The 21725-nt window shown below is 31.8% G+C and overlaps 1 protein-coding gene across 1 annotated transcript in view; it reads right to left on the minus strand.

Annotated features, from left to right (window-relative positions):
* Positions 1 to 9446: 9446 nt before the first annotated feature.
* LOC135962099 (transmembrane protein 177) overlaps positions 9447 to 21725 on the minus strand; it is a 214160-nt gene continuing 201881 nt past the window's right edge. Inside the window, exon 4 of the mRNA XM_065513840.1 lies at positions 9447 to 9800. Coding sequence (XP_065369912.1) covers positions 9480 to 9800 — 321 coding nt within the window. The 3' untranslated portion in view covers positions 9447 to 9479. The remainder of the gene's footprint in view (positions 9801 to 21725) is intronic.

Below are 21725 nucleotides of genomic sequence, written 5' to 3' on the forward strand. Positions count from 1 at the left end.
GTGGAAATATCCACAAAGGGACTAAAAAGTAGGAGATTTAGTTGTGATCCGTCAAGATAATTTACCCCCGAATGAATGGCGCTTAGGTAGGATAGAGAAGACTCATGTAGGGCAAGATAGTAAGGTCCGCTCTGCGGACGTGAGAACAGCTTCGGGCATTTTTACCCGGGCCATTGTGAAGCTTGTTCTCTTGCCAAAGTCAATAACGGTAAAGAAATACCGTTATTGTTTCAATTGCCTGGCACACTCTCATATGAAGGACAAATGCACCAGTCGTGAGAGGTGTATTGAATGTTTGTCCGAACACCACACCCTTCTCCACCGGCAAAAGGCTAAAAAAGGGCACAACCCTGCAACTCAAATGCAACCACCTCAGAATAACGACGGTCCCGAGGATCAAAGGTCCTCCAAAAAGAGGAAAAATAAGAAACGTGGCATCCATAAAAAATCCGGCGTACAACAACATCTTTGCTGTGCCCTACCCCAGCAACAACAATGTTGTCAACAGCAACATCCTCAGCAGTATCAACAACAATATCACCCTCAACAACCACAGCAGTATATACCACAACAACACAGCAGTAACAGCAGCAACCACTGCCATATCAGCAGCTTCAACAACCCCTACCACACAATCAACAACAAGTCCCGGCCACAATTGTGATCAACGTGATGTCTGAGCGTATTATTTAATTTTTATATACATATATACACTTTTTTTATTTTTTATCATTATGAAATGAATTGTCTTTTGAAAAAAGAAATTACCCATTTTGTACATTTTTATTTACTCTGTTTTCAGCTCTTTTTACCCCGCAGAATCCTCAGCCTTCCTTGTTGCAGTATAGCAAGGGGGGCGGGATGTTTATGCGCACAGTGTAGATCGTCAGTTATTGTTCACTGGCGATTCTATGTTTTTACTCTTTGGCGCTTTTCATTTCTTTTTCTTAGTTTTTTGTTACTTTTAACTCACTTACTCTTGTAAACCCCAAGCGTACGGTACGTACATAGAAAAAATATAAACCCCCGAAGAAAAACTAAATAAAACCCCATTTTATTTTTAAAACCCCAAAAACTAATTTGTATTTTTATTTTTTAAACCCCGATATTTAGCTATTCGCACCCTTTTACAACTCGCTTCAGATGTAGAATCCCAGTACCCAAAGGTATCATCAATTCTGCGAACAGAAACGTATGTTGATGATATTCTGTCTGGTGGCTATACAATCGAAGAAACTCTCACTGCTCAAACTCAGCTTATAGAAGCATTAAAGTCAGCGGGTTTCCCATTAAAAAAGATAACCGCAAATAATCCCAAACTTCTCGCACATTTACCAAAAGAAGATCTTTATGATCTCGATTTTCTTCGCTACCATGAGACGAGCGCTACCAAAACCCTTGGAATTAAATGGAATGCGCTAAATGACTCGTTTACTTATCAATTGGCAGAAATCGATCAAGTTAAAAAGATAACAAAGCGACAAATCCTCTCCTCGATTGCAAAATTATTTGACCCCGCTGGATGGCTGGCTCCAATAGTCATTAGAGCAAAAATTTTGTATTGTAGAAAAACTACAATGGGACGAAGAAGTTTCCCAAGATTCTCTTCAAAATTGGAATACTCTTGTTCAAGATTTACAGAAAGTAGAAGCTATCTCTATACCCCGCTGGCTACAATTTACACCTTTATACACTATTCAAATTCACGGTTTTTCTGATGCATCCAAATCAGCATACTGTGCAGTGTTATATGTAAGGTGTCAAACTCATACCCACTCAGCGTTTTCAAATTTGATAGTAGCCAAATGTAAAGTTGCTCCAATTCAGACAGTTTGTCTTCCAAGGCTTGAACTTAACGGAGCCCTACTCTTAACAAAACTCCTTAAGTACGTTAACTCTACATTGAATTTTAAAACCAAAGATATATATTTATGGACTGATTCATCCATAGTCCTGGGATGGCTTTCTAAACCCCCTTCAACATGGGAGACATATGTGGCCAACAGAGTTTCTCAGATCAATCTCATTGCTCCAGATGCAATATGGCGACACGTTTCAACGCACGGTAACCCAGCCGATCAGGGAACACGTGGCTGCAAACCACAGGAACTTGCTAACTAATCCCTCTGCTGCATGGCCAAATCGAAATCCTCTTCACTCTATCGAAAAATGCACAGAAACTAAATCCCTACACACTGAAGTTGAAAGAAATGATATTTTAGACAAATATTCATCATACTCAAAGGCTTTACGTATTATTTGTTACATTTTCAGATTCGTTAACCAATCCCTAAAAATGAGAGAACCAAATGAAAATATTAACGCTCCGCATCATTTGACTCAAAAGGAAATGAAACATGCAAAAACTAGACTAATTATCTTAGCTCAGAAAAGTTTTTACCCCGAAGAATATAGTTGTCTAAATAACTCTAGGACTAATTCAAACAAAAGTTCCCTCAAAAGTTTGAACCCATTTCTAGATCCAAATTCTATTATGAGCGTAAATGGTAGATTATCTCAATCCTCTCTTCCCTATTCATTTGCACAAATTTTTATGTCACGCAGAATGCAGTCAAATGTACAGAGCAGTACAAACGGATTTTTTTATATTCAGACTGAAACCGCGTATTAAAAAGATAATACGTAACTTTTAATGTTGTATAATATTCAAACAGCAGCCATGTTCACAAATAATGGCACCCTTACCTCCGGAGAGATGTAACCTTTCTCTACCCTTTCAAATAACAGGTATTGATTTTGCCGGCCCGTTTGAATTAAAAACATCTTCGTTAAGAAAATCACCCTATGTTAAAGGTTACGTCAGCGTTTTTTTGTTTCAGCACGAAATCTATACATCTAGAACCCTGCTCAGATCTATCCTTTGCTTCATTTGAGGCCGCATTTAGTCGTTTCGTTGGGAGGCGAGGCCTTCCGCAAAGGGTAGTAACAGATAATGGCAGAAATTTTCTCGGTTGCAGTAGAGCACTTGAACTCGAATTTTCAGCTTTTGTTAAACACACAGCTCACGACATAGCTCAGAAATACATTACTCACGGGTTCGAGTGGAAATTTATACCACCGCACGCTCCGCACATGGGCGGCTTATGGGAAGCCGCCGTAAAAAGCTTCAAATACCACTTTAAACGAGTTGCGGGGTCTCACAAATTTACTTACGAAGAATTGGCTACCGTGTTAGCTCGTATTGAAGGAGTACTCAACTCTCGTCCAATATCTGCATTATCTGAAGATCCCACAGATCTGACCGCATTGACTCCAGGTCACTTTTTAAGAGGCGCTCCCTTGATAGCGTTCCCAGAACAAAGCTTCCAGGATATGTCCCTTATAAACCGTTGGGAAAAATTGAAGGCAATTCACCATCAATGTTCCATACGATGGAAAGAAGACTACCTCAAGTCTTTACACAATCGCTACAAATGGAAGAACTCTTCTCCAAACATTCATGTTGGTGGGGTTGTAATAGATGATTTATTACCACCCCACGAATGGCGTTTGGTAAGAATTGAGAAAACATTCCCAGGGTCTGATAACAGTATACGTGCAGCTGAAGTACGCATAGCTACCGGAACAATAACTCGCCCAATTGTTAAATTGTGTCTTCTTCCCTTTGCAAACAAAGGCGAAACTCTTTGCTAAATCTCAGAATTTCTGTCTAAAATTAACCAAAACCTTTATTATAATATATATGAATTCACATTTTATTCTCTTTATCTCTTACTTTTAAACTTTAGCTTACTTTACACACATTCACATATTGCTCATTTATATTCCTAAAATCATATACATATACATAACTTTACATTCAACAGCACATAACCTGCACACTTACGTTTATCCATTTTTAATAAAGTAATTTATACCCATAGGAACAACCGAAGGCTAGAAATCACCCGGCCGACTTCAAGTCGTTCAAGGAGTAGCCAAACATCCCATAGCACTATAAGTCGAGACGAAACCACAAGGCCTACTTCAAGTTGACGCAGACAAACAACCAATAGTGCTAGAAGACGCGACCCGGACATTTACAAGTGTGCGTTTTGTGCCAGCTTTCACGCACTGCGATTTGGTTGCAAATTTATGAAAATGAACCCTAAGAAGAGAGAGGACGTGGTGGAGAACCACCGCTATTGCATCAATTGTCTGGCAAAAAGCCACACAATAAGAGCCTGTCAATCGATGTACACCTGCAGGATATGTGATAGGTATCATCACACATTGTTGCACCCACGTCGTCAACGTGTTCGTCATCAACAGCAACAAGGTCAACGTCAGCAGTCAAACCGTCAACAACAACGTCAACAGCCAGAAAGTCGTGACAACCAACAGCAAACCAGTCAACAAGTCACTCAATCAGCTATAACACCAACTAAATCGACAACACCAGACGTTAAAATAGTAGAGGAGGCGATTCGTTTGCGTATATAATTTGTATATTAATTATTTGAAATTAAAGTAATATAAGCATTTTTTGTAGTGTAAACGATAAGCGCTAAGTTTTTCTATCGCCAGTTTTCGTTAAAAACACGAAGTTTTAACGTACTGGATGTTTAATAACTAACATATAGATTTAACAAGCTAAGAAAACTTACTTGCGCTAGAACCACCAAGAAGTTCAGTTTAACCATTTTTTATACTTACCTTAAATTATTTGAAAGTCATACTTACCTTAAAATTAAAACCTTTGAATTAAAACCTTTGAACTTACCATTACCTTATAAAACTTACCTTAATTGAAGAAGCCTAATAAAGGAAACCAAAATTGAATTTGTATTGAAAACTAAAATACTTACCTCATCATTTCTAAAGGAAAACAATACTCAACTAACCCTTAATTTTCTCTCAACCCACAATTATAATTATTCAATATCTGAGTAATTATAATTATATTTTTATTATAGATTACCTCCTTTGATCTTGTTATAGATTACCCCCCTTTAGATCATCATATCTATAATAAAGATTCTCTAATACTCCCTAAAGTATTCATTGTGTAATGCGTAAACACTAGGGTATTCGAATTATTCGATTTTTCTCTTGTTCGAATAAAACGAATAATTCGAATAAGAGATTTTAACTTGTTCGAATAATTCGATCACACGTTTAAAATTAATCGAATTATTCGAATAATTTAAATTTGTTTAAAAAAGTAAAGAATGAAGTTTTGATGTCGGTTTTTTAATATTTTATTGTTAAATAAAAACAAAAAAAAACGTTAAAGTTAACAATTCAAGTATTGATAATGTTAAAGAGCATTTGAAAACAAAGTCCATCATTAAATTTTCAACAGATATATTCTGATCAGATTAACTCCAGAACAATCAGTTTCAGTTTTGGAGCTATGCACGGTGGTAAATTCCGGCCAAAAATGTTTTTTATTGTTTTTTTAATTTTTATAAAATTTTGATGGTAAATTTTTTTTAACACTTCAGAATATACAGTGTCATTATTAGTTTGGCTATAAAGTAACTATATTTTTATTTATAGTGCTGTAAAGTCAAAGGTTTTTTCTTGTCATTTTAATATTAGAAAAATTTGATTTTTTTACTTTTGAATCGAAATATCCTGTGCTTTTTTCTTTAAAGTTTTTTTTACAAATTAGCACATGCTTTTATAAAACAGTTAGCAGTTAACCATTCCATGTGGTTATTTCGGAGTTTTTGTGAGTTCTTTTTATATAAAAGTGAAGTGATTAGGAACTAGTTTTAAATCTATAGAAACTAAATTAAAAAAAGTTTGAAAGGCCACAACAAATTAAATGGGGCAATTAGAGGTTAAGTGTAAATTACATCTAATACTATAAAGTATCAAGAGTAAGTACTATAAATTTCAGGTGCAATTATCTGCCATTCCAATAACCAGAACGATTTCAGTGCCTTCATATTTTACAATTTTTTTTTGTATTTTTTTGGTCAATTTCAAAAATTATGTAGTTTGAGAGTTATTTACGTCTATGCTGAATTGGCCAAACCATGTATTTGTATGTCGAAATTATTTCAATGGATCAGTTATGTTATTTTTACTTATAAACCAAATTAAGCCATTTACAAAAAATACATTCTTTTTTCGATACTTTTATAACGTCAATGTTTATTTGGCCAACCCCTGTATGCAATTTCTAATATTTTTTGCGATGGATCTAGTGTGTATTTCTTAAATGTACACCAAAGTTAAAATTTTACATGAATAATCTAACTTTTCCGATAATTTCAAAACGTCCATGATTGTTTGGTCAAACCCTGTATATGTATTCCGAAATTTGTACGACCATTTTTTCAATCACTTATGCTATTCCTCATTTTTGGACTAATTTTCATGCATTTACATGAATAACCTAATTTTGTCGATGCTTTTAAAACGTCCATGATTGTTTGGCCAAACCCTGTATATGTAATCCGAAATTTGAATGACCAATTTTTTTGTTTTTGATTACATATTTTATTCTTTATTTTTGGATTAAATTTCAGCCACTTACATGCAATTTTTTTGATACTTTTAGAACGTCCATGCTTTTTTGGCCAAACCCTGTATTTGAACATCGAAATATTTATCGATCGATCGGTTATGTTAATCTTAGTACAAATACAAAATTTCAAACATTTTTATGAAGAACTAAAGAAGTTATGTATTTTTGGCCGGAATTGACCACCGTGCTATGCTTTAAAAAATTTGAGCTAGTTGGACATGATCCTGAATTCAAATACAATATAAACGTTTTTATGTCGTTCATTAATTCGGGTTTTAAATGGAGTAACTAATTCTTTAGTAAATTAATTATTCACTATTTCTAAACTATTTATAACAAATTGTATTATACATCAAGCTCTATCAAGCTCTATCAATGCCGAATCTTTGCTTAATAAAGTGGTCTTGGGGAATTACACAATAAAGGGAATCTGTCCAAAGTTTGATATCATGTTAGTGAACGTGGCTAATTTGAAGTCAGGCAGTTCATGATTGACGCCTTTACAAATACGCAAAAAGTTTATTACCATGTTAGACAAAGATGTTCAACGATGTTCAAAATCATGTATAAGACGAACTCCATATTTTTCTTGCAACAGAACCTATAGTTTGCAATATTTGTGTTTATCATTCGATTTATTAAATATTTTGCAACACTTACGTACGCGGTTAATAACATCACTTATATACATATATTTTAAGATCACGGTCTTCATCTATTTCAATGTAATCATTATAAATGTCATCCTCAATATCACTTTCGACGACCGTTTCAAAATCACATTCAACTCCACTTTAATCTAAGTTAATATTTAGATTATTAATTGCGATTCTTTTAAAATTTTGAAAGATTTGTTTTTATAATTGTAACTTCTTGCAGTAATATTTAAATATTTATAGAACGAGGTATCGGAACACTCTTCTACAGTGATCGAAAGTCCCTTTGTCTTTAGTTATTTGTCGAATTTCAGAAACAATACAATCTTTGTGAGTCATTATTACTTATTTAAATTGAAATTATGAAAAATTTTAAGCATTTTAATAAATTTAAATATATATGAAAATTTATTCGTTTTATTCGATTATTCTACATAAAATTGTTCGACTTATTCGTTATTCGAAAATGGCAGTTTTTAAATTGTTCGAATAATTATTCGTAAGAAATTATTCGATTAATCGAACGATCATTAGTCGAATGAATACCCTAGTAAACACGCAAGACCGAATTTAAACCTATCAAAAGTGTTATTATTAAGCAAAATTCAATTAATTCTAGATATACGTTTCCCTGTACTACTTCTACCTCATTGACCACGATGGCCGAAGGATTTTCTATTTTTTATTGAGGTTTTCCCATTTTAATTTTCGAATTTCCTGATTAATAAAATCTGCAATAGTAATGTTTTTATCCTTTCTACTCTATTTCAAAGGACCTTAAAAACATTTTTTTTACTTATTTAGACTTAATTAGAACTAATTAATTTCCATTTCTTAAAAATTATTTATTATATATTATATTAGTTTACATTTTTTTTTATATACATACATATATATAATTTTTTTTATATTTTGTGGTTAAATTTTTGTCAAATGGCGGTTAACGCCTACTGACCCTATACGTGCAAATGAATACACAGTAGTTTTTATATATTATTTATATTTATTATATATTATTATTTATTTTTTTTATGCATTATATTTTGACGAGACTTTTAGAAGGAAATCGATCCTGTCGATTTTTCACCACATGGCAGGATCTTCCTTTGGTATATAATTCTTCTGTCTTTTAATATAGTCTTCTATAGTGATCACCTTTGGGCCAGGCGTACCCATTCTGTACCTTGGCCGTAAAGAACCTCTGCCGGCGACTTGGCTGTCCGCCAGGAACCACAACATTCCTTTTGGGTGCTCTTTTTTTGTTTGTTAAGCACTCCAAAAGACTAGTTTAATTTAAAATAAAAGATTACAATTTGTTTATAAACAATATTTTTCTTGGGTGCTCTAAAATTAAGCACTCCGAATAACAGGCAGGATCACAAATATGCCAATATAGGAGAAAAAAAAACAAAAGTTATTTTTTGGCTACTTTGCTTGAGCTAAATTACAGCTCAGAGTTTGTAATGCAAAGTGTGTCCATTTATTAAAATTTCATTGATTATATACTAAATTATTGCTTACATTGCATTTTAACCTAAAGTGGAGAATGTAGCAGTTGGACAGAACATTGAACGCAAGAATCACATAAAAATTAAGTGACGATCAATACAACACACAAAGTATTTACTGTTTGATCGTTTCTGTAACATAATATTATTTCTTTTGCATTTTAATATTCTGTCTTGTTTTTGCCTTTTATTTGTTGCCGTGCCGCTGTCACCTTGTTAGATTCGCCTTGGAATTTTAGTTATCTATATATATAAAAATGAAATGGTCCATGTATGTAATGTCATCCCGTGAGAAGAGCTGGAGCGATTTCGCTTATTTTTTTTTATTCGATTCGAAATTTTCATGAGATGGTTAGTAAAGAAAAAAAATTAAAAAATTACGGCTAAAACCGGCTTTTTTGAGTCCAGTCAACTGTAATAAAAAAGCCCCTAAAGTATGCAGTACAAATTTAGATATTTTATTTGCAAATAAATAAGAATAGGCAGGGTTGGAGATACTTGACGAACTAACATTAGTAAATGCTACCGGGCGAAGCCGGGGCGGTCAACTAGTGTAATATAAATTAAAGTGGTTAAGACTCAAAATATTATATGGAATTAAAAAATAAATATGGAAATCATATGCGAGGATCTTAATAGTTCTTTTGGTCGTGCTGCGACCAAAGGATTGCAAATGCCTTTCAATATAAAAAAAACCGAATGAAGGTACAGGTCGAAGTTACTTGTACCAACCTACAGAACAAAAAAAATTATAGAGCAAAAAAATCATAGCACAAACAAATTATGTAAAACGAGTTCTCCTAAATTTTCGCACATTATTAATATTTTATTTTTTTAATTTAAAGTATCCAAATATTCTTTATACTTATTTTCAAAAAAAGATTTCCGTACAGTTAAAGGTAAAGATTTCTGCCGCAAAAAGTAGTTAATGTTTCCTTTTGCTGTAAATGAATTGTCCTTACCAATTTCTTTTAAAGCTATATTTTTTTTCAATTGTTTTTCATAGAAAGCAATACCAGCTTCCGTTAATTTCGGAGAAATTGATGACAGCTTTTTATCTATTTCAGCATCGCAGGTCACTTGGTTATAATCTTTCATAAAGCTCCATGATCCAAGTCCAAAAAGACCAAGAATAAAGTACAGACACATTCTCAACTAAAAAATAGAAATGTAAAGTATTATTACACATATTGGCGCATATTCAGAAATCATAACTAAAGTCGGAACAAGCAAAAAAGAAACTAAAAAATAGTTCATAGATAGTTGTAGATCTTATTCACAATTCATAACTAGCTTAGCTACTGCTTTCAGCTGATAGAAGAAATGAAACCCTACATATTGTCATTTAGAGAAAAAAAATTAGAAAATATTTTGAACGATAGATTTTAAATGTTTGGTTATAGTTTGTATGTAAATAAAATGAGGGTATGTATAATAAAGTTTTTCAATAGAATGTTGTTGGCAAAAAAAAACAAATATCTAGTTTATTTTCTTTTTTTGTATGGATGTATTAAAATGAAATCAATCAGCGTTTTTATACCCTCCATCACCATAAGTGGTGAATGAGGGTATATACACATAAGTTTGTCATTCCGTGTGTAACATTGAGAAATATTGAGATAACATTGAGAAATCAGCAAAATCGGTTCAGTGGAACAAGAGTTATGAACCAAAATCTGAGACAACCTAAAAACAAACTTGATAATTTTAACATAGTTTTTATATGTGGAAATATATTGCAGATAATACCATAAAATTGTACACACGTTATTTTTATGTTAAAGGGACTAACTCTGGCGAAAATTATAAGAATCGGTCCATGATTTCTCCTAGCCCCACACAAATTTCTTCCCGAAATATGGTTATATGGTCTGTAAATGCCTACAAAATTGCAGTATCCACACAAAAATCAGAAAAAATAAGTTTCGTGCTTAAAAAAAATACAACATCAAATTTTTTGTGGATCGGCCCATATTTGACCATAGCCCCCATAAAAAGTTCATTTCCGAAAATCACTTAAATAAGCATAAATGTCTTATAAATATCGCTATTAAGTTGAAATTCGTCATAAATAGCCCCATATATACCAAAATCGGTGTACCTAATTCTATAAAGATCGGCCGATAATTGGTTATAGCTCCCATATAAGGACCACTTCCGAAAAACACATTAACCTACATAAATATCTAAAAAATATCAATATCAAAACAAAGTTTTACACAATTCCATAATTTATATTTAGAAATCATACTACAGGATTTTGTGAATATCGGTCCATATTTGACCGCATCTCCCATATAAGTTCCACTTCCGAAAATCAGTTAAGTACTCATAAATCTCTTATAAATATCTTGATCATGCTAAAATTCGACAAAAATAATACTCATATACTAGACTTGCCAACCGTCCCGTTTTCGTCGGGACAGACCAGTTTTAGAGTCGAATGTCCCGTGTCCCGGCGATACTCTGAACGGGGCGCCATTTGTCCCGTTTAAAAAAAAAACATAACTTTTTCATTAATTACCACAAAAAATATAAAAAAATCAAAAATTGAAAATACCGATAGACAAGGATGCTTTATTTTCTGAAATATAGTATTTTCTAAAAACTGAATATCACTATTTAACAATATACATAGGTACTTAGTGCATTAACTTCTATGAGTTTCAATAAACTCATTAGTAAACATTATTTAACTTTCATAAAAAATAAATGGCACGATACTCACTCTAGGATGCTTGTACCTTTAGTTAAAGGTGAGTTGTTGGTCCATTGAAATGGAATTGAATTTATTACTTCAAATAATAATAAAAAAGCTGATAAAAGCGATTAAAAATACAAATTTTAAATTATGGACTGAAATAGGTAAAATTTATTAAATAACTCGATGCGCTTCGTTACTCCTACGTAGTAAAATATAAAAATTTTAAAGATTTTATAAACTATTTTTTTAATGAGGTGAAACAAATTAGGTAAAATTATAAAAAAAAAATTTTCAGACAAAGTTTGAAGAATCTCGCAATTTTAATTATCCAGATATTCAAAATTTACTATGTACTTTGAATGGAAAGTTTCACACCCACTGTTCCGATCTAGACCATTTTAGCTAAACTCTGTACAGTGATAAGAATTTGATTCATACAAAGTTTAAATACATTACAATTATAGTACTCCAGATATTCGAAATTAACTATATACTTTGTATGGAGGTTTCACTCCCACTAATCCAATCCCGACCATTTTACAGCCAAACTATGTAAAATGATAAGTGAGCTGTCGGACAAAGTTTGAGGAATCTCGCCATTATAGTTCTGAAAATATTTATTTTCCTTTGTGTGGTAGGTGACTTAAACCTTGTTCCGATTCTTCCCAATTTGGTTAAACATCATGTCGTGATATGAAATTGATTCATATAAAGTTTGAAGAATTTCACAATTATAGTACTCCAGATATTTGAAAATAACTATTTTCTTTAAAAAATTCAATCTCACCCATTTTCAGCCAATCTCCGTATAGTGACAAGAATTTGAGTTTGGGTGAAGGATTGGGTACTTCGCCATCAGTAGGAAGGATTTTACGCTACATTGCTCATCCACTTACGAACTGACGAGCCGGAGTTGTATCATAATTTATTGCGAATGGTCTCCGAACAATTTGATAAATTTTGTAGATTTTTTTTTAAATGTGTGATTTTATTGTCATATGTGCGTTTTTACAATGATGCCATTGTCAGATGCATAAACTTCGCAAATTTGATTCATTTGACAATGATGCCATTGTCAGATGCATAAACTTCGCAAATATGACAATAAAGAGATCTGGTTACCTTTGCCATACAACAATCTGACAACCGTGTGAACTGACAATTTTTGTTGGCATATAAATTTATTGTTTGACAATTGTCTGACAATGAAATTGTAAGGTTTTCTTACAATCGTCTAAACTGACAATTTACCTTTTGGTAATAATATTTCATTGTCAGTACATTGCGAGCACATTGCCAGATCTGACAACATTGTAAAATCTGACAACCGTGTGTACGTAGCTTAAGTTATAAGTATTGTTTTTGTTACGATCTTTTTTTATTTGAGTCGCTTTTCATTGCTTATTTTAATATGATATATAATTTATATCAATGTATAAAGAAAAGTTCTTAATAAAACATGGTTTTAATTTTTCAAATCGGATGAAAACTGTAAAAGTTATACCTTATAGTAATACCTTTTTGAGTATTTTATCCCCCAGCGCATATACATAAATGTAAAAAAAAAAGGTAAATATTTTCGAACTTTTTTCGAAAAAGTTTAATAACTTTTGCAAATATAAACCGATTTTACATTTTTTTGGGTGAAAATGTTATTTGTTAGTGGGCGTGGCATCTTTCATACAAAGTAAATAGTTAATTTCGAATATCTGGAGTACTATAATTGTAAAGTATTTAAACTTTGTATGAATCAAATTCTTGTCACTATACGGAGATTGGCTGAAAATGGGTGAGATTGAATTTTTTAAAGAAAATAGTTATTTTCAAATATCTGGAGTACTATAATTGTGAAATTCTTCAAACTTTATATGAATCAATTTCATATCACGACATGATGTTTAACCAAATTGGGAAGAATCGGAACAAGGTTTAAGTCACCTACCACACAAAGGAAAATAAATATTTTCAGAACTATAATGGCGAGATTCCTCAAACTTTGTCCGACAGCTCACTTATCATTTTACATAGTTTGGCTGTAAAATGGTCGGGATTGGATTAGTGGGAGTGAAACCTCCATACAAAGTATATAGTTAATTTCGAATATCTGGAGTACTATAATTGTAATGTATTTAAACTTTGTATGAATCAAATTCTTATCACTGTACAGAGTTTAGCTAAAATGGTCTAGATCGGAACAGTGGGTGTGAAACTTTCCATTCAAAGTACATAGTAAATTTTGAATATCTGGATAATTAAAATTGCGAGATTCTTCAAACTTTGTCTGAAAACTTATTTTTTATAATTTTTCCTAATTTGTTTCACCTCATTAAAAAAATAGTTTATAAAATCTTTAAAATTTTTATATTTTACTACGTAGGAGTAACGAAGCGCAGCGATTTTTTTTTAAATGTGTGATTTTATTGTCATATGTGCGAAGTTTATGCATCTGACAATGGCATCATTATAAAATAAAAAGTTTCTGACAATGATCTTACAATGATCTGGCAATGGCAACGTAAGGTGTTTACACGATTGTCAGATGTCTGACAATATTATTGTCCTACAATGTACTGACAATATTATTGTCCTACAATGTACTGACAATACTTTTTCTGACAACGTTGTAAGACAAAAATTTTAAGTTTACACGGTTGTTAGACATTTTCTGAAAATTTTTCTGACAATATTGTAAGATCTGACAACCGTGTGTACGTAGCTTTACAAATGTATCAATAAATGCATGTCATTTTGAAGCGTAATAAGATTTCTTTCCCAACACGTTAAAAAATAAAAATTGAACAAAAACTGACCGAGTTACAGATCGATAAGTTGAAAAACATCACTGTAAACGTTTTTTTCAGAATAACTTCTGAATTTGAAGGTGTTTCTGAAATTTTTTGACACAATTTGTAATGTACTCAGCAAGTCCTATAACCCACACTAGGTAATTTTCCATGTTTTTTCCATCGTTCTCTGATCATTTAGTGGTCATCAAAAGGTGGCAAGTCTATCATATACATATAAATCACTGTACTAAATTGCATGTAGATTAGCCGATAATTGGTCATATCTCCCCTATAAGGCCAATTTCCGAAGAAGATATTAACCTCAAAAATATTTAAAACATATCGATAACAAAATGAAATAACGCACAGATCAGTATGGTATTAAAGATTCGGCACGGCCGAATATAGTACTCTTACTTGTTTTTAATGTATGTATACAGGTAACCTCCATTTACGCGGTTTGTTGGGTCCAAAAAAGTTGCGTGTAAATCAAATTCGCGTAAAGCGAGGTTCTAGTTTAGAACGAAATGCTTCTGTGGGCCAATAATTTTTTATTTCGCGTAAAACAATACATCAGTCACATAACAAAAACGAAATTGGGAAAATTGTTATTTTTGTTATTCGTTTCTGTTTATTTCCGCTTCTTGTTGTTTGAAAAGCTCTTCATACAATGCAACGAATTTTTTAACAGCATATTCAAATGAATTTGAACGATTGTTGATTTGATCCTTAAGGATCATTTTCAGCAGAAAAATCAACCAACTCTTGAGCCATTTGAAAAGTTGCCTTAATTTAGTAGAATCAAAAGTATCGGTTGTGGCATTTCTGCTTTCATCTTCGGTAAACTCATCATTGTAGCCGCGTTATATAAAAATCGTGTAAAAAAAGTCGGGTATTTAAAAAAATGGTTGGTAATTTGAGTTCGCGTTATATTGAATTCGTTTGAATAAAGTACAGCGTAAATGGAGACTTACCTGTATTAGGGTGGGTCAAATTTTTTTTTATAAAATTTTTGAAAGGCTCAGCGATAAAAATGTGCCAAATAGTGTAGTTAATATGTATCTATAATTTTATTGCATTATTTTAAGTTTTACTGCCTCCGCATCGCGATTGAATTTTTAGAAAGAACAGATACCAATATAAAATATTAGAATTCAAATCCGGATTTTTACTGTTTCAGCAGAACTTTTGAGCCAAATAAAAACGACCTATATTAACTGAATTAATTTTAAGAATGAAAATATTTTATTGACAAATTTGTAATAGAAAATTTTCCGAATAACATAAATAACAAAACATATTAAATTAAAATAATACAAATACAAAGTAAATATGAACAAGTAACTAATTTAAACAAATTATTTCAACACTCCCACTATTTGTTTAAAATAATGCCCCTATTTTTCTTTAATATAAATTAACTGTCTAAGTAATTGGAATCTTGACTTTGGAAGAGCCTTCGTAAATATGTCAGCCAATTGTTCGTCAGAAGATATATAATTTAAATTGAATAAATTGTTTTCATATTTTTCCCTGATAAAATGATATCGAACATCTATGTGTTTTGTACGTTTATGAAATTCAGGATTTTTTATTAACCGAATTGAACATTGATTATCCATATTAAATTCAGTTGCAATTTCCACACTTGTTAATTCTTTAATTAAACGATTTAACCAAACCAGTTCTTTAACAGCACTTGCTGCAATATACTCAGATTCAGTGGTTGATAAAGCCACAGATTTTTGTCTCTCCGAACCCCAGCTTACAATGTTTGCACCAAATAGGAAAACATAACCAGATGTTGATCGTCTAGTTCCTTTATCACTCGCATAATCTGCATCGCTACATCCAAATAACTTTAACTGTTCATTTACATTGAAACAAATTCCAAAATTTACAGTTGATTTTATATACTTTAAAATTCGCTTTACAGCATTCACATGGGCTTCATTAGGATTTTCCAAAAAACGACTTACAACTCCCACTGCAAAACTTATATCAGGTCTTGTTGCAATTGATGAATATATAAGACTTCCAACTGCTTCACGAAAGGGAAATTTTGAATCGTTAGAATCCTCAAACTTTTCGTATACTTGGTTTACATCTAGTGGTGTTGATACTCCATTACAATCATCTATATTAAATCGTTTAAGAATCTTTTTAGCATAATTGGAGCCATTGGGATAACAACATATCTCTAAACCAAGGAAACATTCAGCATCAAAAAATTTTATCTTGAAATCAGTTCGTAAATAGTTAATAATAGATTTTATTTGTTCCGTAGATATTGCAGCTATAAGACCATCATCAACATACAAAGCCAATACCAGAGTTTTATCTACATTCACGAATACACATGGATCGGATTCTAATTGTTCAAGCTTGTATTTCTTAATAAACATGTTAAATTTTATATTCCAGCATCTTGATGGCTGCTTAAGACCATACAAACTTTTAAATAACTTGCAGACTTTACCAGTTCCATCATTGAACCCATCAGGCTGACACATATAGAGTAAGTTCGGGTAATGTGGTATACCTATTTTTTATTTGACTATAATTTTTAGAATCTTAATTCGATTGGAACAGTTTTCAGCTGGTGTTTTAATACAAGTGTTAGGTTTACATTCAAGTTTCAGAGAAATTTGGGAAGAAGAGAAAACACCCATAAACAAGCCATTGAAAAAATTGGCGGGTAATGTGGTACACCATGTTCTTTTAATATTGCATACCAAACCGCATAACCGATACATATTATTTTAATTTGTAAATGAGTTGCGTTTTATTTAAATCATCTTTAATGGATGCGGTTAAAGTTGGCGGCTGACCAAGCTTACCAGAAGCTCCTCAATACATTCTTCGCTTCGTAGGAGACATTCAATGACTGATGCGAAAAAAATTTCCATTTGTTGTTTCCTTTTCATACTTCACATTTCTTTGGCATATTATTTGCTTGAAATTCTTTAGCTATACCACATTAGCCGACCACGTGGTTTAATGAAATTATTATAAAATTAAACATATACACTAAATATACTATATTATTACATATGTTCCTCAATAGCAAAATATTCCCATTTGACTTTAAAATTTAATTAATAAAGTTTAAAACACGTGATTGTAGAAAAAAATTAATTTTTAACAGATCACAAAAAAAGTCTACCATAAGATAATGCTGATTTTTTACAACTGACTATTTCCATGACCTGCAAAAATGAAGTACATTCACCCAATGTGAATTTTCTGATATCATAAAACTCTTAAGCTTGGTACCGCTACTCCCATGCTCTTAGTTTTAGAGAAAAACAGCTCTTAAATACCCATTTATTATCTATTATCTTTTTACCTGCGGGAGCATCTACTAATTTCCAGGTTTCATTTTCTTCCAAAGATTTCATTTCATCAGTCATTGCGGTATACCATTGAGCTTTGTTAGGAGATGTCATTGCTTGATCATAACTCCTGGGTACCTTCCTCGCTTAAAGACATAAATCCACTAGCATCAAGATGAGGTACCGTGAAATAGCTCCCAAATGAAATAACTCCCTATGAAATAATTCCCATCAAAAATGAAATTATTCCCAAACTTGAAAAATGAAATAACTACCAATAATCAGCGGTTTCATAATTTTAAAAATATTACTCCCAAAAAAGCGAAATAACTCCCAATGAAATAAATCCCAATAGAAATGAAATAATTCCCAATCCGAAGCAATTTATTTATGTAATCTAAAAAAAGGAACTTCAAACGTGAAATTACAAATTCTGTTCCATTATCAGAACGAAAAATTCTTATATTATGACCATACGAATTTTGTGCCAATTTCAAAAATATTTTTACTTTTTCATATACCTCAGATTTATATTTCATGAAATAGACAAAACGACAATGAGAAAAATCGTCTTTTATAATTAGAAAATACCTGGAACCTCCAATAGATTCAACTTGTATTGGTCCACAAACATCAGCATGGACTATTTGACCACAGCTACTCGATATAATTTCACGACTTTTGAAACTACCTCTGTGATGCTTTCCGTACATTATTGATGACAAAATTGTCATCAATAAATTTAATATTATTATTTTTTAAAATTTTTCGAATTTGTTCAACATTTTGATGAGCTAATTTCTCATGCCATACTTGTATTGATGAATTTTCATTTAATGCTAAATTAGCCTCGGTCGTTATTACCTTTATACAGATGACAGATAAATTTCCATGACGTTGTCCCACAACAATTACCTTTTGATTAGAGTTTCGTTTAAATAGTATTTTATTACTATTTGCTTCTACAGTTAAACCTTGATCCAACGCATGATTTTGAGAAAATAAATTTTTCTCTATTTGTGGAACGTAGAGAACATCTTTTAAAATTGCATTGCTCCAGTTAATTCCATCAAATATTTTTTACATGAATAGTACCGATTCCATGTGCTTGAATAGTACCTTTAGCAATTTTAACATTTCTTACCTCTGAGGAATAAGTATGAAACCAGTCACGATTAGCGGTCATATGATGACTTGCACCTGAATCAATTAACCAACTATTTGTAATTTTAAAATTATCTGCATCGGAATTCAAAGCGGTAAAATTTTTTGTATGCCCTTCATCACCACATATAAAACATCGTATATTGGGTTTAAAATTATTTGAATTACCAACATTTCGAAAATTATCACGCCTGATATTTTTAACATTTTTACGATCACTATGCTTGGATGCTGCGAAAGCTTCAATTGGTTCAATTTTTCCACGAGATATTAAACGTTCTTCTTCAATTACCAGCCTTGCTCTAAGATTATCCAAAGTGCGTTCCAACTTACTTGCTGACTCCCATGCACTACTAAAAGCTGCATACTCAGAGGGTAACGATAATATTATTTTTGTAATCACCATATCATCTGATATTGTCTTCTTGAGATCCCTTAAACGTTGAACTAATTTTTCAAGCCTTGCAATATATGATATCATATTCTCACCAGCATATTTTGTGAAATTAAAAAATTGTTGATGAAGCATCACTAAACTGGACTCATTATTCCTATCAAAAACATCATGTAATTTTGTCCACATTGTCTTTGCAGATTCACAATTAGTAATGTAAATGATCTGTTTACTTCCAACCGAAATTCCAATTATCTGTTGAGCTTTAGCATACTTTTTTCGCCATGCACGAATTTTACCTTCATCAGTTAATGGACATTCTTCATCTCCAGTGGCCACTTCATAAACATCAGCAGCAATCATAGTGATTTTAACATGAAATTTCCATGTTGACCATTGACATGCGTCGTTCAGTTTTTCAATCTTGCTTTCAGCTTCCATATCTTAAATCCTTATTTAATCTGCGCTTTACTAAATATTTATTCCTCGATGTGATCTGGGCCCATAACCTTTTGAGCCAAATAAAATACGACCTTTATTAACTGAATTAATTTCAAGAATGAAAATATTTTATTGACAAATTTGTAATAGAAAATTTTCAGAATAACATAAATAACAAAACATATTAAATTAAAATAATACGACTACAAAGTAAATATGAACAAGTAACTAATTTAAACAAATTATTTCAACAAGAACACGTATTTACGTATTACTTTTTTTATACAAATACCCTAAAAATTGTTTAATTGAGTTTTCTACATATTTCGAAAAATTAGGGAAAAAGTGCTATTATTTAGTTTTCATAATCTGAGAAATGGGGCGTAACAAGATTAGTTGGAAGTGTCCCTTATTTTTTGTTTTGTGTGATTTGAAGTATAATATTGTTACGAAATTGTACGTATAAAATCCATGGATTTCATCCCAAGGACAATATCAAACAACTCAAAGTTATTTTGGAAATGTAAAGTAGCGCACAAAAAATTTCTCTTAACGTAGTTATCTTGCCAAAGATCAATGGTTACAGATGCTTCACCTTTACTTACTATATTTGCAATTTTTGATTTCACTTTGTTCTTATTTTCTTGAGCTGTTTTAGTTATTCGGCGTGAAAGTGTGGATGGATCAGGAAGCAAATCATTGATGTCAATATTTGCGCCATAACATGTACCAATTTTTAAAAAAAAATTAACCATTTTGCGAAATCCTGTTCCATCAATTGCAGTAAAGGGGCGACAGTCCTCAATTATCCATGTTGTACAAGCATCAATAGCTTAATTTTTATCTTCCTCAGTTACATTCTTAATAGATTGGTGAGGTTAAATTGAAGCACTTATGACGGTTCAGATTGGACGACTGCCGTCCATTATACTTAAATATATGTTTACAGGACCGGCAGCATACAAACTCGTCTAGAATTGTTTCATCATCCTTTAGAACTTGAGCAAAAACTTCCCATATTGCGCTTCTACCCTTACGTTTTTGAACTAATTGAAAAACTCCGCTATTTATTTTTTCTTCAATCTCACTATTGCTATCCATTTCACAACCTATGAGCATGATAAATAATAAAAAAAAATAATTTACCCGAAATGTTTCTGTATAAACTTACAATTTTATGCTTGCAAACTGTTTAATGACAAAACTTTTAAAAATACATGAATGAGTTGAAATGATATTTTTTCTTTATTTTGAAGAGTTATGGTAACACTGTTTGCAACCTTTATAAATACAAAAATACAAAAATTATACATGAATGATTCGAATGAGCTAAATCAAAGTAAGTTTTATCAGTATTTTCCAAAAAATTATAAGTCAGACTGAGGTTATTTATGAATCAAACAAATATGAGTTCGTATGAGTATGATGTCGACGTCGGATTCATATTCAATGCTACGCATACTTATAAATCAATTTTATTGTATGAGTACGTCAGAGTGGTTTAATTTCAATGAAGTCTACTCACTTATACTTATAATTTCATAAGTGCGTATGAATACCAAAAAAGTGATTCATTGCTGATCTCTGCTATATAATAAAGTTGGATGATAGTACTGGTAGCTGTGACCTTCGACTCCAAGATTTTGAAATAATTCTTTCCTTTTAATACTAATCAATATATTGTTAATTAAAGGATATATATTTGAAAAAATCGAGAGAGATTTTGTAACGACGGAATTTCTCCTCAACGCTGGGGTAGCTCAACGTTGTCCAGGGTCGTTATCAGAATTTATTAAAACAATAACACAATATATTTTTTCATATTACGTTATAAAACTTTTTATTAAATTTAAATACACTTTCTCTAAAACCGTACGCGTGGTAGGGAACAATACTAATTAATCCATTTAGCAAAAAGGCAGGCCATACAAACTCTACCCAATTGTTTTATTATAGGTAATAGTCAAACAAACATATTACCTAGCGATCAGCCCAAAATCAACTGATCTTGTTCTGTGGTTTGTGCCTGCCTTTTATACACATAGTACAATTACACAGACACATACATACATATACACACTGTTGACTACTAGCCACAGTTGACTACTAGTACTGTTTTATACAACTCTGTTGGTAGAGTTGTAGTTAATAAATAATACATCGACATGTAGATGGCGTAACAAATAAATTTAAATTAACGGATAATTAAATTGTAATTTAGTATTTTAGCAAAAGAGAAGATAATTAAATAAAATA

The sequence above is a fragment of the Calliphora vicina genome, chromosome 5 (assembly GCF_958450345.1).
Source record: "Calliphora vicina chromosome 5, idCalVici1.1, whole genome shotgun sequence".
Lineage (NCBI taxonomy): Eukaryota > Metazoa > Arthropoda > Insecta > Diptera > Calliphoridae > Calliphora > Calliphora vicina.